The sequence below is a fragment of the Furipterus horrens genome, unplaced genomic scaffold, assembly GCF_987537825.1.
Source record: "Furipterus horrens unplaced genomic scaffold, mFurHor1.1.pri manual_scaffold_6, whole genome shotgun sequence".
NCBI lineage: Eukaryota > Metazoa > Chordata > Mammalia > Chiroptera > Furipteridae > Furipterus > Furipterus horrens.
This window is the reverse complement of record NW_028327176.1, coordinates 85,811,298-85,836,820: the sequence shown is the minus strand read 5'-3', so window position 1 is coordinate 85,836,820 and position 25,523 is coordinate 85,811,298. Positions and strand designations below refer to the sequence as shown.

The window sequence follows — 25,523 nt, the reverse complement described above, 5'->3', positions numbered from 1 at the left end:
GAATGATGCCAGCCCAACGTTCCCTAACCTTCAGCCTGGCCCTCCTACTGCTGCTGCTGAGCACAGTCAGATCAGGGCCTTTCTCTTCACGCTCCAATATCACACTCCCAGCCTCAAAACCCCCTCCTCAGCCGGGGGGGCGCACAGTGGAGTCAAGAGTGGGGACTCCCACTTCTCAGCTTTATGAGCACACTGTAGAAGGAGGGGAAAAACAGGTGGTGTTCACTCACCGCATTAATCTGCCCCCTTCAACTAGCTGTGGCTGTCCCCCAGGCACTGAGCCCCCCGTCCCTGCTTCAGAGGTGCAGGCCTTAAGGGTACGGCTAGAGATCCTGGAGGAGCTGGTGAAGGGGCTCAAGGAACAGTGCACAGGGGGATGTTGTCCTGCTGCTGCCCAGGCTGGCACAGGTAAGCAAGTGACCACAGAAGGGGGAACAGAAAAAGAGGCAAGTGGAGAAGTTGGATGGTCATCTCTAGTCTATAAAGGACCTGGGTATGAATTAGAAAAAGGCACCCCTTCCTCACCCTTGGGGGTGGTGAGTGTACAACTTGGAGAGGGGAGCCACCTGGCTAGATGTCAGCTCCCTCCCGTTCTCCCCAGCATATGCTGGGGCTCTGGGAAACCACATATGCTGACTAGGAGTAGCTGGAAGCTAAGATGGCCTTATGAAATGAGGCTGGCCCTACTGGAGGGGAAGACTCAAGGGAGCACTATATGGGCTCACCACTCCCCCAGAGACACTGAGATCCTCCTTTTGTGCTTACTCTAGGCCAGACAGACGTTCGTAGCCTCTGCAGCCTCCACGGCGTGTTTGACTTGAGCCGCTGCGCCTGCTCCTGCGAACCAGGCTGGGATGGGCCCACCTGCTCAGATCCCACAGACTCTGGGGTGTCCCCTTCCTCTCCACCCTCTGCTTCGGGGCCCTGCCCAGATGACTGCAACGATCAGGGGCGCTGTGTCCGCGGTCACTGCGTGTGCTTCCCTGGCTACACCGGCCCCAGCTGTAGCTGGCCCTCCTGCCCCGGGGACTGCCACGGCCGCGGGCGCTGCGTGCAGGGCGTGTGCGTGTGCAGGTCGGGCTTCTCTGGAGAAGACTGCAGCCTGCGCTCCTGCCCTCGAGGCTGCAGCCAGAGGGGGCGCTGCGAAAATGGACGCTGCGTGTGCAATCCCGGCTACACTGGCGAGGACTGTGCAGTGAAGAGCTGCCCCCGGGGCTGCAGCCAGAAAGGGCGCTGTGAGGACGGGCGCTGTGTCTGTGACCCTGGCTACGCTGGCGAAGACTGCGGCTCGCGAACCTGCCCTTGGAACTGTGGCGAAGGTGGGCGTTGCGTGGACGGCCGCTGCGTGTGCTGGCCCGGGTACGCGGGCGAGGACTGCAGCACACGGACGTGCCCACGCGACTGCCAGGGCCGCGGTCGCTGCGAGGACGGAGAATGCATCTGCGACGTAGGCTACAGCGGGGACGATTGCGGCGTGCGGAGCTGCCCTGGCGACTGCAACCAAAGGGGCCACTGCGAGGACGGCCGTTGCGTGTGCTGGCCGGGGTACACGGGGCCTGACTGCGGCGCGCGCGCCTGCCCGCGCGCCTGTCGGGGCCGCGGGCGCTGCGAGAACGGCGTGTGCGTGTGCAATGCGGGCTACAGCGGCGAGGATTGCGGCGTGCGCAGCTGTCCAGGGAACTGTCGCGGCCGGGGTCGTTGCGAGAGTGGCCGCTGCGTGTGTTGGCCCGGGTATACAGGCCGGGACTGCGGCACACGTGCCTGCCCTGGCGACTGTCGAGGGCGCGGGCGCTGCGTGGACGGTCGCTGCGTGTGCAACCAGGGCTTCACAGGCGAGGACTGTGGGAGCCGCCGGTGCCCCGGGGACTGCCGCGGACGCGGCCGCTGCGAGGATGGCGTGTGCGCGTGCGACGCAGGCTACGAGGGAGAGGACTGCAGCTCACTCAGCTGCCCTGGAGGTTGCCGAGGCCGTGGCCAATGCCTAGATGGACGTTGCGTATGTGATGACGACTACTCGGGTGATGACTGCGGTGTGAGGAGGTGCCCGGGCGACTGTAGCCAGCGCGGCGTGTGCCAGGACGGTGTGTGCATATGTTGGGATGGCTACTCGGGAGAGGACTGCAGCCTCCGTACCTGCCTCTCCAACTGCCACCAGCATGGCCGCTGTGATGATGGGCGTTGCGTGTGCTACTCAGGCTACACGGGCCCCTCCTGCTCGACTCGCACCTGCCCGGCCAACTGCCGGGGCCGTGGGCGCTGTGTGCAGGGATCGTGCGTGTGCCACGTGGGCTACAGCGGCGAGGACTGTGGGCAGGAAGAGCCTCCTGCCAGCGCCTGTCCTGAGGGCTGCGGGCCCCGGGAACTGTGCCGCGCAGGCCAGTGTGTGTGCGTTGAGGGCTTCCGAGGCCCTGACTGCTCCATCCAGACATGCCCTGAGGACTGCCATGGCCGAGGAGATTGTCATGAGGGCAGCTGCATCTGCCAAGAGGGCTATGCAGGGGAGGACTGCGGAGAAGGTGAGCAGGTAGCTGCCCCAGTATACTTTGTCAGGGACTGGGAATCTGAGTCCATGGGAAGGCCTGACCCTGAGGCCTAGGAGCCCAGGGAGCTGGAGGAAGAGTGGAGGGAGGTTATATATGAGGGGCGTGACTACAGGAGCCAGGAAGCCAGTGTCCACTGGGGCAGAAGAACCATGGGTGCATATCTGCAGGCAGGACCTGCTTTCAGATATCTTATGAGCAAGTTGGGGGAGCCATTTGGTTGTTTTCTGGGAGATTTTGTGTTCCTGGAGCTAAGGGGAAGCTGAAGGAAACCGAAGGTCTGTTCAAGCCTCTGCCAGCTCTGCCCCCACCCTCCCCAGAGAGGAGTGGGAACTGGAATTGATCTCTTTGACTGTCCTTGAGTAGGGAGCCTGTGATGACGGGGGTCAGGTGGGGCTGCCTTGGGCTAACCAGCTTGCCATATCCCATTCTCCTGGGCAGAGGTGCCAGCCATTGAGGGCATGAGGATGCACCTCCTGGAGGAGACAACGGTTCGGACAGAGTGGACCAGGGCTCCTGGCCCTGTGGATGCCTATGAAATTCAGTTCACCCCCACGGTGAGAGCCACACTGCAGGAGGGGACAAGAGGGTAGGACCAGGGTAGGGGGTGCTCACCTCATGCCGGACATTCCAGGTAATCAGTGGTTAAGTCCAGATGTCTGGGTTCCTGAAGCTGCTGTAAAGTCTTTCTTCTCCTGCTTTATGGGGTGCAGGGGGCCTTTGCAACATCTCCTGCTGGAACACCTCTGGTAACAGTGAGCTCAGTACTCTCTGAGGCTGTCTAGTCCTTTGGTCATCATCGTTAGGCAGTTCTTTTTGTTGTTGCTGAATCCAAATCTGCCCCATTCTGACATCCACCCAGCGGACCTAGCTGGGTCTTCACCAGCAGTCAGGGTGGTTTTTCGCTTGTCCTGCATCCTTCACCACAGGCTTTCAGGGATTTGGAGACATCAGCCATCACTTCACCCTTCATTCTTGTGGGCAAAACCCATTGGTTCTGCCCCACCTTTTCCTTAGGACTTCGTTCTTGAATTCTTCACTTTCAGAGCTCCCTCTTCTAGTGCCTCCTGCTTTTTGCATTTGTCCCCAAAACATGAGTACAGAGAGGAGCCCAGTCATTGCCCTAACTCTGGAGACATTGGTACTTGTCTCAGAGTTGATATATATTAACTTGTGGTCACACAGTCAGCTGTTTTGATCATTTTTTTAAATAACTTTTTAAAAATGTACTTATTTACTTTTAGAGAGAGGGGAAAAGAGTGAGAGAGAGAGAGAGAGAGAGAGAGAAACATCGATTGGTTGCCTCTCACACGCCCCCAGCTGGGGACCTGGACTGCAACCCTGGCATGTGCCCTGACTGGGAATCAAACCAGTGACCTTTCAGTTTGCAGGCTGGTGCTCAATCTGCTGAGCCACACCAGCCAGGGCCAGATAACTTTTTATTATAAAACTTATGTAGGCTTAGTGTGGGAACTTCAGCAAATATAGATAAATAAGGGGGAAAAAGAAGGAATGAACTATATACACTTCTTTTAGCCTAAATATAGGGCTTTGTAGTTAGCTCTATTTAATGTTATCTTTTTTGGTTTAGGCCAAGCTGTCTAGCCTGTTGCAATAATTTTGAATCTGTGAAGTAGTTCTCCTGCCTCCATGTCATTAGTGCATTGCAAAGCATAGTTTCTCTGTCTCCTTTCAACTCACTCTTAAAATATTTGGGGAGCACTTTAGAGACAAAGCCTTGTGGCCTCCCATTAGAGATCTCTTTTTGTGCAGATGGGGCTTTTATGATGTGTTTGGTCTCCTAACCCCAAGTCATCTGACATTTCTACTGTTCAACTCATGTTTCTCTGTATCATCCCACAAATGTCATAGTGGGTAGGCCATGTTGTCCTCATTTCTGCCCAGCCAGGACTCTGGAAAAATAAAGAACTCTAAGGGTCAAAACCCTAGAAAGGCTCTGGGACAGAAGGGGCAACTCAGAGGTGCTGGCTGTCATCCCTACCCCAACTGGCCTAGTTATTGTTATTATACGCCAAAGCCAGATTGCTGCCATGTTCTGTCTCTCCTTACTCCCTGATAGAAGCAGAGGTAGAAACCCCTACTTTGTATTACAACCAGGATAGCTTGGATTTTTTCTTCTGTTTAAAAACATTTTTTTTTTACACCCTGACCAGTGTGGCTCAGTTGGTTGGGTGTCATCCCACAAAGTGAAGAGTCAGTGGTTCAATTCCTGGTCAGGGCACATGCCTGGGTTGCAGGTTCAGTCCCTCTTCAGGGTGTGTGCGAGAGGCAGCTGATTGATATTTCTCTCTCACATCAATGTTTCGCACCCTCTCTGTCTCCCTCCATTCCCCTCTCTAAAAATAAATAAAATTTGAACCAAAATTTTTTTATTTGGTATAAAAATAATTTAATCACAAGACAGGAATTTGGCAGCTAGGAAAAAAAAACAAATAATTCTTGGCTGCTTCACACTAAAATAAGCACTGTTAACATTTTTAAGTGTTTCTCCCACTCTCTTTTTCTCTGTGTGTATTATTTACATAGTTCTAATCTTGAGAGTGTGGGACTTTTAAAAGGAATTTTCCAAAGAAACTTGAGGGAAAGTGGAGTTAAAATAAACACTTGAAATGAAAGGAGCATGCAGGACAGCACTGTCTCCTGCTCTTAGTAAATACAAACCCACCCTTGGATATTCTCAAGAGGTGGGGCTTCCCAGTCGAAGCCCTAGGCTTCCTCTCTCACTGTGGGTCTGTGTGGCGTTGAGCTGGCCTGAGCCCAGCTTGGCCAGGCTGTCAGGTTATGTGCTCTGCTCTGGGTACAGGCATCTGTCACATTCTGGGTTCCTTCTGAGCCCAGGTGTGAAAAAAGCTCCTGTAAAATTGGTTCCCAGACATTCCTCTTGGACTCCCCATCAACCTGTGCTACTGGCCCTCAGACTATACTTGCTATATTTTCTGTAGCTGGCCCCTGAAACTGTGCCTCTTGCCTTGGCCAGTGCTCTCTGTCCACTTCTGCTGGCATAGAATATATTCAGTAGCTGGCTGTCCTCTGGCCTCTGCCATCTTCCTAGAAGTCTGTGTGTCTCTACCTTATCCGGAAACACTTCTCTCCCAAAGCCCAGGCTCTGCTAGTCCTGGTCAAGGGACACACCTAGCTATTGGAATGATTTTCAGGACACCAGAGAGGAACAATTCTCTCTGCATACATGGCATTTTACTCTGACTTAGTAGTTCTCAAAGTGTGTTCCTTGGATCTGCAGCATTAGCATCACCTGGGAGCTTGTTAGACACGCAAATTGTTGGATTCCTTCCCCAGATCTACTGAATCAGAAGCTTTGGGGCTGGGGCCTAGTAACCTGTGTTGCAACAAGACCTCCAGATGATTCTGATGCACCCCAAGCCTGAGGACCACTAACTTAAGAAATGTTGCTATTTTGAAAAATGCTGGCTCCTCTATGAATGTGAGAGAAAGCATGAGGAAACTGAGGGAGGTAACCCCTGAAAAGAAAGAGGTTCAAGTATTCCTTGTCTGGGTGTATTCTGCAGCCTGGAAACCAAGGCTATGCCAAGTTTTCATTGAGACACAAGACCATGCAGACTCAGAAAAGTTTGTGTTTTGAGTCTGGTCTGAATCAGGAGATGGGAGTGAATTAATCTGCAGGGACCTGCCACGGTGGAATCCCTCACTAGGGCCGCAAGGTTGATTTCGAGAATAGGGTTAGAAACTTGCCATGGACAATCAGTGAAGTAGCCAAGCTTTTATTAAGGGGCACAGCCAGCTACCAGCATCTGGTTAGAGAGCCTGCCTCAGACCAACCAGATGTGCTGACAGTGGGATTGTCAGGGAACTGTTCCAAAATAGATCTCAGGAGGGACTAAGAAATATCTAAAGGTTCATGTAGATGATCTGATGGGATGGGCTTGTCTTGCTTAAAGGACCAGACATCACAGACATCATCAGGGAACACCCAAGGAGTGAGTGAGTGAGTGAGTGTGTGTGTGTGTGTGTGTGTGTGTGTGTGTAGAGTTGGGGGAATAAAGGGTGACAGAGAGAGTTAAGTCATGGGAAGGATGAGGACTTCATGGGTCTTGAGTGGAGGTCAACCCAAGGCCTCCTAGACTGGGGTATCCTAGGGCAGGGCAAGCAGGAGAGGGACAAGGGTCTTATGTGCCCAGGATACTTTTTCAGCCAAGAAAACTGACAAAGCTTTATTCATCCTCAACCCAGAAATCCATACGTGGCCTCTCATCTGGTTTTATATTTTGGTTATTACTATGTTGTTTCCCTTCCAACTCTGGGTTTAGGAGAGTACTTTTTGAAATTTCCAATTCTACTTGGCTGAATGGAGGCATCCATCATGGCCAACATAGCTCAGCAGAACAGAGCATCCTTATTAGCTGGACAGCCCAGTGAAATGTGGGGCTGTGGACTATTTGCAGATATCCAGTTCCTTCTGTCCCCCAGCACTGTACCCCAGGGAGGCCCAGTTTGGAGCAGGGGTCAGCAGCTTTCCTGCGGGGGTCACCACAGATAATCAGAATAATGTAAATGTGTGCTTGGAGGAGGGTTGTTTTCTCACAGGCATGTTTACACATAGACACTTGGGTAGGGGTCTAATAAAGTTTAAGACATGGCCATACATTTGCTACTAGAGCATGAACTCTCTGAGGACAGGGACCATAGCTTTTATTTTTGTGTCTCAATGCCCATCATGATGCCAGGTACAAAACTGGAAAACGTATTTGTGGAACTCTGAGCAGATGGGTCTTGTTTTTTAGGGGCCTACAACCCTGCTGAGGAGACAAGAAAAGTGCCTGGAGGGAAATGTCATGACAGGGGTCACACCTAGATTAAATAGCAGGTCAGGTATCTGTGGGGAGGCTCAGGCTGGGGCAGATGCTTTAAGGAAGAAGTGAGACTTGAAGGGGCATTCCTCATTTCCTCCACCTGTCCTGACAGGAGTGCGCTGAGGAGAAGCCTTTTCCTGCCAGGAAGCCAGGATTGTGGGGAAAGCCAGAGCCCTGGGTGTCAGGTAGAATTCTGGCAGACAGCTGATGAACAGGCTAAAAGGTAGTGCCCAACTGAGGGGACTCTGAGGTCACATTGCTTGGGATTCAGTGAGTTCATATACATAAATTGCCTTAAACAGTAGCTGGCATGGAAAGTGTTCTAGACGTGTTTGCTGTTACCATCTGTGCTCCTCAGCTGTACAGGGTCAAGTTCTGCACAGTCCCAAGTTGATACCACTTGGAGTTGGAGACGGGGATTGAGCAGCAGAGGCAGAGTGCCAGCCCTGACCTACCCAGTGCTCTCTCTCTTGCAGACAGAGGGGGCGAGTCCCCCATTCACCGCACGGGTGCCCAGCTCTGCCTCAGCCTATGACCAGAGAGGACTGGCCCCTGGTCAGGAGTACCAGGTCACTGTCCGTGCCCTTCGAGGAACTAACTGGGGCCCTCCTGTCTCCAAGACCATCACCACCAGTGAGAGCAGGGGCTGTGGGGTGGTGTCCCAAGTGGAGATCTGGATATGAGCGAGGTGGCCAGGAGGGCAGAGGGGAGGGCTTGGGTGGGGCAAGGAAAGCTGCTGACTGAAGAACCAGACTCCCACCTGATCCCTCCTCTCTCTAACCTGGCTAGTGATCGATGGCCCCCAGGACCTCCGGGTGGTGGCTGTGACTCCAACCACACTGGAGCTCAGCTGGCTGCGCCCCCAGGCTGAGGTGGACCGATTTGTGGTGTCCTATGTCAGTGCTGGCAACCAGAGGGTGCGGCTGGAAGTGCCAGCTGAGGCAGACGGGACACTGCTGACTGACCTGATGCCAGGCGTGGAATATGTGGTGACTGTCACTGCGGAGCGGGGCCGGGCAGTAAGCTACCCAGCTTCTGTCAGGGCTAACACAGGTATGGCTGGCCAGGGGTTAGGGAAAGGCCTGGTTTCTGAGTGTAGGAGCCCTTCCATGGGAGCCCACATAAGGCTCACAGGCTCCTCCAGATGCACTTGGCAGGATGTGTGGCAGTCCCAAAGCACCTGCTGGGAGCCTTGCTCTGCATCAAGGGCACCAGAGAGACAGCTCTCAAGCACTGGAGTCCTATGGGCTGGAGTATGGGAGGAGCTGCTGAGAGAGAACAGTGAATAAGATACGCTGGCTACCCACCTAGATGGGGGACAGCCCTCATGCTCAGTCAGTGGTCAGATCTTGTAGGGACTGGAATTAGGCAGATCAGACACCAACAGTCCTGTTGACTTTACAACTGGGATTTGGGGAGTTAGGTCTCATGGCAGTAATTTTCCACTAACCTCAAGGTCTCTTGACAGATACCTGGATCTTTCGTTTCTTTTCCTGTGACAGAGGAACCCCCACCTTGCTGTAGCTCACATTCTCTCCTCCCACACCCCTTTCTCTCCTTCAGACACAGGGCCCAGCTCCGCTGGCTTCTTTCTTTTTAGGACACCAACAGCGGCTGGCTTGGAGGGCGAGGGGTGAGGGGCTCCTGGGACAATGATTCCTTTTTCTCGGTTCTCTTTCCAGGTCGGGCTGGAGCACAGGGAGGAGACCTCTGGCTCCGGTGGGAGGGACGGACGGAGGGAGGCAATGCCCAGGGAGGAGTGCAGGGATGGTGGGGGCGGCTGCTACTGATCTGCTCTCCCCCTTCCCCTTTTTTTGCCCTCCCCCAGCACCAGGACACTACAGTTACCCGGAGGTGCGACCTCCAGCCCCGCCCCCCAAACCCCGGCCCCGGCCGGCCCCAGCCCCGCGGCCCCCGCGACCTCCTAGGCCCGCCAGGCCCCCTCGACCCTCGGAGGAGGGACAGGGGGAGCCTCGTCCTGGGCCTAGTCTGCCCCAGCCCCCCCGGCGGCCTTGGGGCAACCTGACTGCGGAATTGGGCCGCTTCCGAGGCACGGTGCAGGACCTGGAGCGCCACCTGCGGGTTCACAGCTACCCACTGCGGGCCAACCAGACCTACGCGTCTGTGGCGCGCCACATCCATGAATACTTGCAGCGGCGTCTGGCCGCCGCTGCCCCCGCCAGCTCCCCTGCAGCCCCGTCCCGTCGTCCCTACCCCACCGCCAGCCCCAACTCCGGCACCTGGAAGCGGGACTCCAGCCAGGGCGTCGATGGGATGGCTGTGCCCCGTCACCCCAAACCTGAGGTGCTGGGCAGTTCCACCGACGGCTCACTACTCGTGTCCCTCGATGGGCTCCGCGGCCACTTCGAGAGCGTGGTGCTGCGTTGGCAGCCCCAGCCTCCTGCAAATGGCCCCCACGGGGAGCTGACTGTGCCTGGCACCACGCGCACTGTCACCCTGCCCGACCTCAGGCCAGGCACCACCTATCACGTGGAGGTCCACGGGGTGCGGGCAGGGCAGACCTCCAAGTCCTACGCCTTCATCACCACCACAGGTAGCGTGGGCTGGGGTGCGGGACCACCCCTCCCCTGTCCAGGCTCACCTGCCTTTGGAGTCTGCATCCCTCAGTTCCTCCCACTGCTCACTGCTCAGACTGTCACCTTCATCACACCCTCCTGCCTTCACGTCCTACCCTGGTCCAGGCTCCAGATGACTGGATAGCAAAGCACAGCTCTCCTGTGTCCCTAGATCCAACCACTTCCACCCTCAGGGTACTGGCAGATATCCAAGGCCCAGGAGACCTAGTCTTTGGGGTCCCTTGGTTTTCACTCTGTTTCTCAAGGCACTTCTGCCAGGATTGCTGTTCTAGGCAACAGAAGGGATGGTTGGTGGATGGGGAGGGACTGCAGACTCACTGGAGCAGTTGGGTAGGGTAGGGTAGGGGTGATTGACACCAGAGGTTTTCAGCTCTGACTCACTGTGGTAAGGGTGGCTGTAGACTGTGGTCAGTGGTTACTACTTTCCACAATTTGGCCTTAACCTCAAAGGGATACATAGGAACTGCTTGGGTTGCCTTGAAGCCTTTGGCAGCATGTGTATGTGAAAGGGGAAACCACTGCTTCCTGAACCACCTTTCCGATCTCCTGGCTCATTTCATGCTGGTCTCTCCCACAGGAATGATGTCAGGGCTCAGGGAAGGGGTGTTCTCTGGCCACCACGGGGAGGGTTGTGGGCCTCTTCTTCACCCATAGGGCCCAGATGCCACCTGAGCTGGACGCTAATCCCCCTCTCCTCACTACCCATTCTCCCTCCTCTTGCACCCTCATTCCCTAACACCACTTTCTCCCCCTTTCTTTCAGGCTTCTCACTGTAGCACTAATGGAAGCCATGACCACCACCCATTGGGGAGGGGGATGCCTGTGGGGAGGGACTTGGAAGTCTGTGGGGCTGGAGGTCATAGGAGTTGGGTGTGTGTGTGTGTGGGGGGGGTGATGGCAGGCTTTATTTCTTTCATTTGTTATCTGCAGGCCTGTCTGTTCAGGTGAGGTAGAGGGCCAGGCCGACCTTTGGGAGGACAAAGTGGCTCAGGGAATGTGTGCACGCTCTTAGAGACTAGAGGGCAGAACCTGTGAGCTGGGGTTCCTTCCTGGCTCTCATACTGGACTCTCCTCTTTTTCTTGCCCTGCCCTTCCCAGGATCCTCCCCATCAGGCTTCTTGGGAGCCACTGATGAGCCTCCCCCCTCAGGCCCTTCAACAACTCAAGGGGCTCAGGCCCCTGTCGTGCAGCAGCGTCCCCAGGAGCTGGGAGAGTTGAGGGTGCTGGGCAGAGACAAGAATGGGCACCTCCATGTGGCCTGGACAGCCCAGCCTGACACCTTTGCCCAATTCCAGCTGCGCCTCCGGGTGCCTGATGTTCCAGGGACACATGACGAACTGCTGCCAGGGGATGCCCGCCAGGCGCTGGTGCCCTCACCCCCTCCTGGAGCCCCCTATGAGCTGTCTCTTCGTGGAGTTCCCCCTGAGGGTGAACCCTCTGCCCCTCTCATCTATCAAGGCATTATGGGTACATTCTGGCTTCTGCTCAGACCAGGGTCCCGAGGTTTGGGGAGGGCCTGGGCCATCAGGACTTCAGAAGTGGGATTGGGGGAGAAAGGCAGGGCTGTATTTGGGTCGAAGTGATGGGAGAAAACAAGGAGAAAAAAGGAGTTCAGGGTTCAGAAGCAAGAAGGATAGGGGTGGAGTCTGAGAACAATAACAGGGTGGGCCAGGAAGGAGAGTACTGCAGGAAAAGAAGATGGGAGAAGTCAGGGTGGGACAGGGACTTTATCTCTTTTATTTTTTTCCATTTTTTTTTATTGTTCTATTACTGTTGCCCCATTTTCTCCCCATTGCTCTCCCCTGCCTCACCCACCTCCCCCATCTCCCACAGTCAATCCCCACCCTGTTGTCCATGTCTATGGGTCATTTATATTTGTTCCTTGACTAGACCCTTCCTCTCTTTCCCGTCTTCTGCCATTCCCCCACCCTTTGGTCATTGTTAGTCTGTTCCTTGTTTTCATGCCTCTGGTTCTATTTTCTTCCTTTGTTTTGTTCATTAGGTTCCTGTATTAAATGAGATCATATGGTATTTTCTTTTGCCACCTGGCTTATTTCACTAAGCATAATACTCGTTAGTTCCATCCATGTTGTTGCAAATGGTAGGAGTTCCTTCTTTCTATCTGCTGCATAGTATTCCATCATGTAAATGTACCAGTTTTTTGATCCACTCATGCACTGATGGACACTTAGGCTGTGTCTAGCACTTGGCTATAGTAAGTAGTGCTGCTATGAACATAGGGGTTCATAGGTTCTTCTGAATGGGTGTTTCAGGATTCTTCGGGTATAATCCTAGCAGTGGAATTGCTGGATCAAAAGGCAGTTCTATTTTTAGTTTTCGGAGGAAATTCCATACTGTTTTACAAAGCGACTGCACCAGTCTGCATTCTCACCAACAGTGCACTAGGGTCCTCTTTTCTCCACATCGTCGCCAGCACTTGTTTGTTGATTTGTTAATAATGGCCATTCTGTCTAGTGTGAGGTGGTATCTTATTGTGGTTTTAATTTGCATCTCTCTGATGGCTAATGATATTGAGCATTCTTTCATATGCCTATGGACCCTCTGTATGTCTCCTTGGAGAAGTGTCTGTTCAGGTCCTTTGCCCATTTTTTAATTGGATTGTCTGTCTTCTTGGTGTTGAGTCATATAAGTTCTTTATATATTTTGGAGATCGAATCCTTGTCCAAGATATCATTGGCAAATATGTTTTCCCATGTGGTTGGTTCTCTTTTCATCTTGCTGGTGTTTTCTTTCACTGAGCAGAAATTCTTTAGTTTGAAGAATTTAGCCCCGTTTGTTTATTCTTTCCTTTATTCCCCTTGCCCTGGGAGATATATTGGCAAAAATATTGCTGCATGGGATAGCTGAGATTTTACTGCCTATGTTTTCCTCTATGACTTTTATGGTGTCATGGCTTACATTTAAGTCTCTTATCCATCTTGAGTTTATTCTGGTGTGTGGTGTAAGTTGGTGATCTAATTTCATTTTTTGCATGTCCCTGTCCAGTTTTCCCAACACCATTTGTTGAAGAGGCTTTTTTCACTCCATTTTATGTTCATTCCCCCTTTGTCAAATACTAATTGACTAGAGAGACATGAGTTTATTTCTGGGCTCTCCAGTGTGTTCCATTGATCTATATGTCTGTTCTTATGCCAGCATCAGACTGTTTTGATTATCGTGGCCTTGTAATATAGTTTGATATCAGGTATTGTGACTCCTCCTACTTTGTTCTTCTTTCTCAAGATTGCTGAGGCTATTCAGGGTTGTTTTTGATTCCATATAAATTTTTGAAGTATTTGTTCTAGGCCTGTGAAATATGCCATTGATATTTTAATAGTGATCGTGTTGAATCTATAAATTGCTTTGGGTACTATGGACATTTTAATGATGTTAATTCTTACCATCCATGAGCATGGTATATGCTTTCATTTATTTGCATCTTCCTTAAATTCTTTCTTCAGTGTTCTGGAGTTTTCTGAGTACAGGTCTTTTACCTTCTTGGTTAAGTTTATTCCTAAGTACTTTATTTCTCTTGTTGCTATAGTAAATGGGATTTTTTTCTAATTTCTACCTTGGATATATCATGTGGGTGTACAGAAATGCCTTCAATTTCTGAATATTGACTTTGTACCCTGCTGTTTTGCCAAATTCACTTATTAGGTTGAGTCATTTGTTGGTAGAGTCTTTAGGGTTTTCTATGTATACTATCATGTCATCTGCAAATAATGACAGTTTTACTTCCTCCTTTCCAATTTGCATGCCTTTTATTTATTTTTCTTCTCTGATCGCTGTGGCTAGAGCTCTTAAAACTACGGTGAGTAGAAGTGGAGAGTGGACATCCTTGTCTTGTTCCTGATCTTAGAGGGAAAGCTTTTAGCTTTTGCCCATTGAGTATGATATTGGCAGCAAGTTTCTTGTATATGACCTTTATTATGTTGAGGTAAGCTGCCTCTATTCCCAGTTTGCCGAGCACTTTTTTTTTTATCATAAATGCGTGCTGAATTATATCAAATGCTTTTTCATCATCTGTTGATACGATCATGTGATTTTTGTCTTTCATTTTGTTTATGTGGTGTCTTATGTTTATTGATTTGTGAATATTATACCATCCTTGCATCCCTGGGATGAATCCCACTTGATCGTGGTGTATGATCTTTTTAATGTGTTGCTGCATCCGATTTGCCAATATTTTGTTCATCAGTGATATTGGCCTGTAGTTTTCTTCCTTTGTTGTGTCTTGACCTGGTTTTGGAATTAGGATAATACTGGCCTCATAGAAACTTTGGGAGTCTTCCCTCTTCTTGTATTTTTGTGAATAGTTTGAGAAGGATAGGAGTTAGTTCTTCCCTAAATGTTTTGTAAAATTTGCCTGTGGAGCCATCCAGCCTGGGGTTTTTGTGTGACAGGGATTTTTTTAAAATTACTGCTTCAATTTCACTAGTTGTTATAAGTTTATTCAGGTTTTCTGCTTCTTCTTGATTCGGATTTGGAAGATTATATGTTTCCAGAAATTAGTCCATTGCACCCAGGTTGTCAGATTTTTTTGTCATATAATTGTTCATAGTAATTTCTTACAATTCTTTGTATTTCTGTGGTATCGGTTGTGATTTCTCCCCTTTTGTTTCTGATTTTATTTATTTGGGTCCTCTCTTTTTTTTCTTGATGAGTCTGGTTAAAAGCTTGTCAATTTTGTTTATCTTTTCAAAGAACCAGATTCTGATTTTATCAATCTTTTGAATTGTTCTTTTAGTCTCTATGTCATTTGATTCTTCTCTGATCTTGATTATTTACTTCCTTGTACTCGCTCTAGGCTTTGTTTGTTGTCATTTCTCTAGTTCTTGTAGATGTAGGATTAAGTTGTTTATTTGAGATTCTTCTATCCTTTTTAGGTAGGCCTGTATAGCTATGAACTTCCTTCTCAGGACTGCTTTCGCTGTATCCCATAGGTTTTGGGCTATTGTGTATTCATTTTCATTTGTTTCCAGAAACTTTTTTGATTTCTCCCTTGATGTCATTGTTTACCCATTCATTATTTAATATCTTGTTATTCAGTCTCCATGATTTGAATGTTTTTGAGTTTCTTCCTTGAGGTTGGTTCCTAGTTTCAAGCCATTGTGATCTGAGAAGATGCTTGATATAATTTCAATTTTCTTGAATTTTTTGAGGCTTGTTTTGTGTCCTACAATGTGGTCTATCTTTGAAAATGTTCCATGTGCACTTGAAAAGAATGTATATTTGCTTTTTGGGGCTGAAAGGTTCTGTATATATCAATTAAGTCCATTTGTTCTAGAGTGTTGTTCAGTGCCACAATATCCTTGGTGTTTCTTTGCTTGGAAGATCTGTCCATTGTTGACAATGGGGTGTTAAAGTGCCCTACTATGAGTGTGTTGCTGTTGATATCTTTCCTGAAGTCCTCCAAGATTTTCCTTATATATTTGGGTGCTCCTATGTTGGGTGCATATATGTATACCAGGATTATATCTTCTTGATGGATCGTTCCCTTAAGTATTGTCTCTTGTATGGTCTTTGTTGTGAAATCTGTTTTGTATGATACAAGTATTGCTACCCCAGCTTTTTTTTTTCATGTGCATTTACTTGAAATAGCTTTTTTTTCATCCCTTCACTTTCAATCTGTGTAGATCTTTTGTTCTGAGGTGGGTCTCTTGCAGACAGCATATATGTGGGTCATGTTTTCTTATCCAATCAGCTACCCTATGTCTTTTGATTGGTGCATTTAATCCATTTACATTTAAGGTTATTATTGTCATTGTCATTTTTCCCTTTTGTACCTGTTTCTCTCTGTCTCTCTCTGTTTCTTCATCTTCTTAAAGCACACCCCTTAGCATCTTTTGCAATGCTGGTTTGGTTGAGATGTATTCTTTTAGCCTTCTTTTGTCTGTGAAACTCCTTATTTCACCTTCCATTTTGAATGAGTGTACTCTTGGTTGTAGGCCTTTGTTTTTCATTGCTTAGAATATTTTTTGCCATTTCCTTCTGGCTTGTAGTGTCTCTGCTGAGAAATCTGCTGGTAGCCTTATTGGAGCTCCCTTGTATGTTACTGTTTCTCTCTTGCTGCTTTTAGGATTCTTTCTTTGTCTTTGAGTTTTGCCATTTTAATTATGATGTATCTTGGAGTGGGCCTGTTGGGGTTCATCTTCATTGGGACCCTCTGTGCTTCCTGGACTTGTGTGACTTTTTCTCTCATCAAGTGAGGGAAGTTTTTTGTCATTACTTTTTCAAACAGGTTTTCTATCCCTTGCTCCTCTTCTTCTCCTTCTGGTATTCCTATGATATGGATATTATTATGATTCATGTTGTCCTGCAGCTCTCTTAAAAACCTCTTCATTCTTTTTCAGTCTTTTTTCATTTTGTTGCACTCTCTGGGAATTTTTTTGCTATGTTGTCCTCCAGCTCACTGATCTGCTCTTCTGCTTCATCTAGCCTGCTTTTGATCTCTTCTACTGCGTTCTTCAATTCCAAAATTGTATTCTTCATTTCTTCCTGGCTCTAATTGATAGTTTCTATGTCCTTTTTAATGCTGATGTAGTTCTCAGTAAGTTTCTTGTAGCTTTGCTGGAGTTCTTTGTAGTTTTCTTTGAGCTCGCTGAGCTTATTGAGCTTCCCTATAATCACTATTTTGAAATCCGTGTCTCATAGTTTGCTTACCTCTATTTCATCTAGTACACTATCTGGGGATTCCTCCTTTCCTTTCAAAGGGGGGTTGTTTCTTTGTCTCCCCACTTTTTGTGACTCTTCTTGTTTGTTTCTGCTTCTTAGATTGACCTGCACTTCCTGGTTCTGCCCCTGGCAATGTCAGATCATGCAGCAGTCTGGGCCTAGGCAGCCTGTTCAAAACTACCAGAGATCAACTGTTTTTGTCTGTCTCTTTAGTTGTTAATCTATTCACTCTGTGATCAGCCATCAGGCTTAAGCACCGAGGGTGGGGCAGATTAATTCCTCAGGGCGAGGCAATTGCTTCTCCTCAGGCTGAGGCTACTTGGAGGGGAGTGGTCTGCCTGCAGTATGGGGACTGAGTCAGCAGTGGGTCCCAGTCAGCTGTGGACAGTGCCCCATGGTTCCAATAGCCACTCTCCTTGGGGGGAGGTTCCTTGGGGCAAGGAGCACCACAGCCATCAGGACTTCAGAGATGAATGGGATCTTCAGAGCCAGTTGAGGACAGGGCCTGGGGTGCCTGGTTCTCACATCCCCTCCTCGTCCCTCTTTATGGAACCAGGAAAGCTGATTCTCCCTACAAGTCCAGGTCAAGCTTACCACTGAGAGAGAGGGAGACAAGGAATAGAGAAGTTCAGGTGAACTGAGGAGTCTTCAGACTACTCTATAGCAGCAGTGGGGAGTTTTGAAACTCTCAGGGAGAACCATGGAGGACCTGAAACTTCTCCATGAACTTGGTGTGGAGAGGGACTGGGACTTTTGTGAGGGGTCAGTAAGGGCCAAAGTTCTGACTCCAGAACAGAAGTTGAGGGGGGAAAATACCCCTTCACAAGAAGGCTAGTCACAGAGGATTTAGGGGTGGGGATATGGAGTCTTCGAGGGAGGGAGGGACCTGTCCAGGCTGAAGCAAGCCAGTGGGCAGAGGAGAGGGAAGGAGACAAGGACAAGGCCATGGTTGAGTCTGCCTGATTTGCTTTTACTCTCCCACCCCTACTCCAGACAGGGATGAGGAACAACCTGGGAAGCCCTTGGTCCCACCACGCTTGGGTGAGCTGACAGTGACAGATGTGACCTCCAGCTCCCTGCTCCTGCACTGGACGGTCCCTGAGGGCAAGTTCGACTCCTTTGTGATCCAGTACAAAGACAAGAATGGGCCCCACGTGGTGCCTGTGGAGGGGCCCCAGCACTCTGCCCTCATCAACAACCTGGATTTGGGGCGCAAGTACAAATTTGTCCTGTATGGGTATGTGGGCAAGAAGAGGCATGGACCCCTGGTGACTGAAGTCAAGATCTGTAAGTGAGAGCAGTCACACACTCACCTGCCCCTGCCCTCTACATGATCCTCAAGGGGGTCTTCCCAGTGCTTTGGGAACTCCAGAAGGCTTCCTGGAGGCAGGGGCCCCTGAGATGAATCCCGAAGGGAAATCAGTCGTGGGTCAGGCAGAGAAGTTGAGGGCAGTGCAGACAGAGGGAGCCATGGAGAGCAGGGCAGGAGTGAGTGTGATTCTGTAGGAGCATTCGCGTTTGATTCCTCTGCTGGGCAGCTGAGGGGACAGGTCTCATGCGTCTGACAGGAGCTTGGACCTCATTTGAGGGCTCTGGGGGGGGGCCTCTGAGGGGTGTTAAGTGGGGATAAACATGATTCTATATTTATCTTACAAATTACACCAAGGCTGCTGTGGAGGATAGCTGGAGAAGTGAGTTAAGTAAGAGCCTGGTTGGGGCAGTGGCAGTGAGTATGGATGTGGGAGGTGAAAGAGAGCAAGGGGCCCAGGCACCCCACATTTCTGGATCAAAGAGTCCTGTTCCCAGAGACAAGGAACAGCAGAGATGAGGAACAGTGCAGTGGGACACTTGGTAAACATCTTCTGAGCATTTGTTAAGGTCAAATGTGTTGCAGATGTTCTAGGTGTCACATCACAGCCAACCCTTACAGCAGCCCCAGGAGGCACGCCCTTGCAACAGATGCGGAGAGTCTAGGCACAACGAGGTCACTCAAGCAGAAAGTAATAGGTCCTGGGGTTATACTGCTGCCCTCCTGGGTGTGGAGAGCAGAGGGGAGGCCTGGAGAGGGGGTGTAGGTGTCATCAGTGTCAACAGATAGGATCAAGGGTGAGCCTGTGAGAACCCTGGGAATAGCCAACACTCAGGGCACTCACAGAGAAAGAAGAGCCCAAACGGTAGCCAGAGGGGTGACTTGTGAAGAGGACAGAGTTCCACAGAGTGCTTTCCTGGATGCCAAAATAAAGAGTGTGGTCAGATGCATCAGGTTCTGTGAGAGTGATTCAATGCTACACAGTGTCCACAGGACTTAGCAATGCAAGCTCACTACTGCCTTGGTGAGAGCTGCCGTGGAGGGTGATGGACATGAGGGCATGGCTATAACCAGTGTAGACATCTCTGGAATCTGGACTGGGAACAGAGAGCAGAGAGGGAGGTTGGCGGGGTGGAGGAAGATCCAGCCAAGTGGAGGAGGGCAGGAGAGGAGGACGTGGGGCCCAGAGCATAGGTGAGGGAGGCTCTCCCACATTAATTCACTCTAAGTATGGTGCTGCTCTCTCTCGGAGGAGAAACAAGCTAGCCATTAAGCCTGGAAGCAATGAAGGTTGCTCTGGAACACTTCCTGGCCATGGAGATTTAGAAAGGGCTAACTGGGATCCCTTGTCTGTGAGGCCCCTCCCAGGCCAGGAATAGAGGAAGGGCCACACCAGTCCATACATTTAGAAGAAGGTGCCCTGCCTCTAGGTGGGCATAGCCCATTGCCAGGGTATGTAGCTTGGCAAGCAGCGTACTGGCTGGGAACTGTCTCGCAGTGCTCCTTTAGCTGTGCTCCTTTGTGCAGTGGACAACCTGCACAACCTCACACAGCATCCCTGCATGGGAGGTGGATGTCCCCTCTCCTTTGACCTATGTCCCCTTCCTTCTCTCCTAGTGCCTCAGAATGATTCCAGCCTAGCAACCCCACCCCGTCTTGGAACGCTATGGGTGACAGATCCCACCCCAGACTCACTGCACCTCTCCTGGACAGTCCCTGAGGGCCAGTTCGACTCCTTCATGGTCCAATACAGGGACAAGGATGGACGGCCCCAGGTGGTACCCGTGGAAGGACCTGAACGCTCGGTCACTGTCTCCCCTCTGGACCCTGACCAGAAGTACAGATTCACTCTGTTTGGCATTGCCAACAGGAAGCGGCATGGCCCTCTCACAGCTGATGGCACCACTGGTGAGTGGCAGCCACCTAAGCCCTGTGTGACCCCTCCCAGCCTTCCACACACTTGCCCTCAGCCAGGAACTGGCTGGGCTTTGCAGTGAGAAAACTGACTAGATCCTGGCCCTGCTTCCAGGCTGAGAGGCAGCCAGCCTCCCCCACACTGCTGGGTCCTGTCCAACCCATTTAGCTGCTCCCCAAGGCCCAGAAGGTGTGTCATACCCTGGCAGTGCCAGACGTCCGAGGAGTTCAGCACTCGCACTAATCCAATATGACCCTCCAGGTGTGACAACCCCATTCACACCCCGACCCCCAATCCCAGGCTGCCAGTTCAGCCCTGGCTGGGTCCTCTTATTTACAGCTCCAGGGAAGAGAAAGGAGCCCCGCCACCCAGAGGCCCCCGAGCAGCCACTGCTGGGGGAAATGACAGTGACTGGCGTAACCCCAGACTCCCTGCACCTGTCCTGGGCAGTGGCCCAGGGCAACTTCGACTCCTTCATGATCCAGTACAAGGATGCACAGGGGCAGCCCCGGGCAGTGCCTGTCAAGGGAGATGAGAACTCAGTCACTGTCTCCGGCCTGGAATCTGACCGGAAGTATAAAATGAACCTCTATGGCCTTCATGGTCGCCAGCGTGTGGGGCCCGTGTCTGTGGTGGCCACCACCGGTGAGTCAGGGCCATAGGCCCGCCTGCCCTGTCAGCGCCCAGTCCTCTGAGTGGGACCTGAGGACCTGGCCCAGGGTTCCTATGCACCTACCTCCACCTTCCTTTTCTCGGCTCCAGTTCTGCCAAAGCCTCCACCCTCTTCTTCCCCATGTCCCAGGACTTCTCACCCAGCCATCAGCCCAGCCTCTCTCATGGCCCTGCTTCTCCGTCTCTAAGAGCAGCCCACATTTCCGCAATCCAAGCACCTGCAGTCATCCCTCCACCCTGGCTGTCCTGCAGCTCTCCTGCCTGCATTGTCCTCACCCACTGTGTCCTTACCCCATGGTTTGTGCTGGACTCCTTTGTCTTCCATGACCTGGCTTTACTGGGTCATTTTTTTGAGCTTCTGTCATCTGCTGCCCATACTCTGATATCATTGCTGCTCTGCTCAGAGCTGGCAGATCCAAGGGACAAGAGCATCGTGTTTCCCTAGCCCTGTCCAGCATGAAGAGGATTCCTCCCAGCCCCCTGACTCCCATCCAGCTTGGCGCAGAGAAAAGGGCTCACTTCCAACACCCCCAGGATATTCCCCATGCCCAGCCTCCCCAGACAGTGCCATCTCTGTGGCTGTGTTGCCTCATGGTTGGAAGTATGGCTCTGGAACCAGCTGCGTAGATTTTAATCCGAGCTCTCCAATTTATGACGGCGTGTGTCTCAGTTTTTCGTCTGTCAAGTGGGGATAATAATGGTAACAGCCTCACAGTTAGTTGTTGGAGTACATACAGCACTCAGGACAGTGCCTGGCACATTGACACTCCTGTCTGAGAGCGAGCTGCTGTTTCTCACTTGCCTCCCAGTGTACTTTTTCACTCCTCACATGCCCCCTGCCTTCCCCATCCTCGACTGGGTTATCATACTTGCCTATTCCCTCCTCAGTCTCTTTCCCCTAATTATTCCCCGTGGACCTGGGAGTGGATTACAGAGGGGCTGGCTTCCCTTGTCCAGTCTCCCCAGTCCATGGGGCCTCAGCAAAGATCTAACTGCAGATGACGTGGGTAGGGGAAGTTCAGGGCCCTCCCCAGCCCCACCCCACCCCCAAATCTGAGGCAGAGCCCACCCTACTCCCACTTCCCTGACCCTGCCTTAGTGACTCATTCCTGAGGGTTATGGTGGGTTGGGCCTTGTAAGCCCTGGGGTGGTGGGGGTGGGGGTGGTAGAAGCTGAAAGAGAGGTGCAAGTGGGAAGAGGCCATACTGCCCTTCACTACCTGAGGTCAGCACTGTCAGTGAACATGGTAGACAGCGTCTGAGAGGTCCAATCTTCCTGTCTCAGCTCCTCTCTCAGGCATAAGGGGAGACTGCAGCCCACAGAGCCCACCAGTGCAGTCAGCTAGCACTGCGTGATGGGAACCAGGGGCTCTCTCAGCCCTGTCTTCCATGACCAGCCACCAAATGCCTAACCCAGGAGCCATGCAAACCATTAGCCCAGCAGCTTGAGGAGTATATTTGCTGACTATACCAGATTGCCATGTTTAATGACACCAGCAAAGCAAGTCACCTTTTAAGCCTGTATCCCGGTCTATTTCTCAGCCCCTCAGGAGGCTGTGGAGAAGACCCTCAGCCCCACAGATCCCAACACAGAGGCCCTGAAGCCCCACGAGGAGCCCCTCCTGGGGGAGCTAACAGTGACAGGACCCTCCCCCGACTCCCTGCACCTCTCCTGGACCGTCCCCACGGGCCAGTTTGACCACTTCCTGGTCCAGTACAAGAACGGGGACGGGCAGCCCAAGGTGGTGCGGGTGCCGGGACAGGAGGATGGAGTCACCATCTCGGGCCTGGAACCTGACCACAAGTACAAGATGAACCTGTATGGCTTCCATGACGGCCAGCGCCAGGGCCCCGTCTCTGCCATCGGGGTGACGGGTGAGTGGATGGTGGGCGCCCCAGGGTGGGAGCCTGAGGAGGATCACACTCTGTGATGGGTGAGTGGGGTGCAGGGGGCCCCTCCGCTTGAGGCTGAGCCACGGTGCCCTTGACACCTCCCCTTGGGCTCCCTGAGGACCAGCGGGTCCCCCTGGGCAGAGAAAGGCCTCTATGAGCTGTGCTGGCGGCTGCCCTGGTTCCCCACAGTGGACCCCCAGGCTCTGGGCATGTTTGTGAGGTTGTGCTGAGCAGGACCACCCAGCCCCCAGGAGGGGCTTCTCTGCAGTGACCTCAGGGTCCAGTCATGACCACATCTTGGGAGCAGACTGAGGACATCTCCACAGTCCCTGCCTCACCCTCCCTTGTGTCTGTCCTTCTCAGCTGCAGAGGAAGAGACCCCCAGCCCCACAGAACCCAGCACGGAGGCCCCAGAGCCCCCCGAGGAGCCCCTCCTGGGGGAGCTGACAGTGACAGGATCCTCCCCGGATTCGCTGAGCCTCTCCTGGACCGTCCCCCAGGGCCGCTTTGAGTCCTTCACCATCCAGTACAAGGACAGGGACGGTCGGCCCCAGGTGGTGCGTGTCGGGGCTGAGGAGAGCGAGGTCACCGTGCGGGGCCTGGAGCCGGGGCGCAAGTACAAGATGCACCTGTACGGCCTGCACGGGGGGCGGCGCGTGGGCCCCGTGTCCACTGTGGGCCTGACTGGTGAGTGGGGGTGAGGTGCGGTTCGTTTTCCTACTACTGGTGCCCCCAGCCTCCCTGTGGTGATGGCTCTCCTTGCCGCAGGGGACCTCATGGCCCCACCAGCTTGGGGAAGACCTAGGAAAAGCAGTTCACAGGGTATGGGCTACAACCAGCTGTACAACCTTGAACAAGTTTTAAATTTTCTATGCCTCTGTTTTCTCATCTGTAAAGTGGGGATCGTAATGTCCACCTTACGGAACTGGTGTGAGGACTCAGTGGGTCAACAACATAGAGCACTAAGAAAGGCTTGACACAGAGAGAACATGCTGTCAGTGTCTGCCACTGTGACTACTACAATTATCCTTACTCAGGGCTGGCTGCTTCAGCCACCCAGATGATCAGTGTGCATGAGACATTGGCTCCTTCATCAGCACAACTGGAAGCTTTTTTCACCATGCTCCCAGTGAGTGCCTTTACAGCAAGGAAGAACTTCCCTTCCAGCCCTCTCTCAGGCCCAGGCCCCGGCCGCCCCGGCCACCATAAAGGATCCAGCCTGGGCACTTCCTCTCTGGACCCTCAGCACAAGGGCCTGGATCCCAGGTGGACTCTGGGACCCTCCTGCTGACCTGCCCCACTCGGTCAGAGCAAGGGGCATCTCTTTTCCCCTTAGTTCACTGAAAGAAAGACACATTTTTAAAAAACAACTTTTACTATAAGGGGAAAGAGTACAAACTTGAAAGCAGAGGAGCAGAGGAGTTTCCAGAGCAAGGAAACTTTCTGTATTTCCACAAAGCTCAACCTCACTGTGACTTGGTTGGCTTAGTTTCCAGAACATTCCACTCCTGATTTCTTTTTCCATTAGTTAGCACTGAGAGTAGGAAGAGGGGAAAGCTACCCTGAGTCCTGCATGTAGCAGGGTGAAGGCTTGTGCCAGGTGCAGAACATGAGGCTGAAGTTTCTCCAGGGGAGACCCTTGATCAGTCCTTTTGTCCCGGGCAGCCACACTGGGCTCTGTGAGGCCATCTCTGGTGCCCAGGTAAGGATGGGGAAAATCAAGTTCTGGAATCTGACAAGCTGAGCTGCATTCCAGGTTTCCCAGCTCCTAACTATGGGATCAAGCAGGGTGGTCATTATCAGAGCAGGCTGCTGTGCTGACCAAGGGCCATCCCTGGCAGGAGAAGAAATACGTGCAGCTAGTGAGAAATGTTTTTAACTTGGAAAAAGTTACGCCAATCACACCTTGGGACTTCCATACCCATTGGTAGGTATAATCCCATCTTCCCAGTTAAGCCAAACCACCAACAATAAGGCTTGATGGTGAGGGACAGTTTCTCTTTCTCACGGAAAGAACTACAGAGAGGGCAAAAACAAGCAGGGAGCGGATGCTGTAGGAACTAGCAGAGACAGAAGGCAAATAAAATGAAGTTCAGTCCCAAGCCCAGCACCTGTCTTGTTGCTGCTCAGCGGTGACCACTCCCATCCCTTAAGCTGCCTCCATCCCTGCCCTTCCCTCTTAGACTCATCTCTGTCTTCCTGAGATCTCATCAGCAGCTTATTTTTAAAGCAAGTTTTTATCTGTCTGGAACCTAGTCTCCTCCACAGGAGCCAGAGAAACCCCATCCACCCCCCCACCCCTGCCAACTGACTCCTGGGGCCACCTTTCAGGTTCAGTCACTGGTGCAGTGGCTCCCAGGCTGAACTCATTCTTGGCAATGGGAACCAGAGGGTCCTGAGTTTGGCCTTTCCTAGACCAGCCATGCAGAGTACTCATTAACAAACATTGTGGGGCACCCACTGGGTGCTAGGTGCTGGGGGCACAGCAGCAAACAGCCAGAGGTCTTCCCTGTGAAGGGAGGCAGGCACCCAACTGCACAGATATATCAATGGTACCACAGTAACAATGACAAGATGGGAAGTAAATCCAAGGCCGGTAGGTTCGTGGATGGGAAGGTGATGGAAAAGGGCCAGGCTGAGGACAGATTGAAGGAGGGAGAGAACAAGCCACTGAGGCCCTTGGGAACAAGCACTCAGGGTAGAGGGAAGGTGTCCGAATGTCCATGGACCAGGAAGGAACGTTCTGGAATTGGGGGGAGAAGGGGGAGAAGTGAACGTGTTAGACCACAAGGCATCATAGGGACTTGGCTTTTGCTCTGAGTGAGATGGACGTCATGGCAGGAACATCTCTGATTAATGTGTTAACAGTGGGGAACAGAGGAGGGGGTGAGTGTGCAAGAGAGAGGTGACTTAGGGAGACTGTCTTGTAATCCCGTAAGAGCTGGTGGTGCCTGGAGATGGTAGCAGGGGAGTTGGTGGGGAGGGTCATCTTCTGTAGGTAGTGCCCCCAGGACTAGCTCCTGGGCTGGGCTGGGGCTTAGAGAAGACTGGGTATGGCACTGGGAAGGCA

The 25,523-nt window shown here is 51.9% G+C and overlaps 1 protein-coding gene across 1 annotated transcript in view; it reads left to right on the top strand.

Moving 5' to 3' along the window:
- TNXB (tenascin XB) overlaps window positions 1–25,523 on the top strand; it is a 44,880-nt gene continuing 19,357 nt past the window's right edge. The window contains exons 1-12 of the mRNA XM_090280785.1: window positions 1–408; window positions 771–2,516; window positions 2,982–3,097; window positions 7,867–8,023; window positions 8,180–8,443; window positions 9,219–9,944; window positions 11,086–11,454; window positions 17,659–17,952; window positions 19,592–19,882; window positions 20,229–20,534; window positions 22,103–22,435; window positions 22,817–23,140. Of these exons, the coding sequence (XP_090136911.1) occupies window positions 3–408; window positions 771–2,516; window positions 2,982–3,097; window positions 7,867–8,023; window positions 8,180–8,443; window positions 9,219–9,944; window positions 11,086–11,454; window positions 17,659–17,952; window positions 19,592–19,882; window positions 20,229–20,534; window positions 22,103–22,435; window positions 22,817–23,140 (5,332 nt within the window). The 5' untranslated portion in view covers window positions 1–2. The remainder of the gene's footprint in view (window positions 409–770; window positions 2,517–2,981; window positions 3,098–7,866; window positions 8,024–8,179; window positions 8,444–9,218; window positions 9,945–11,085; window positions 11,455–17,658; window positions 17,953–19,591; window positions 19,883–20,228; window positions 20,535–22,102; window positions 22,436–22,816; window positions 23,141–25,523) is intronic.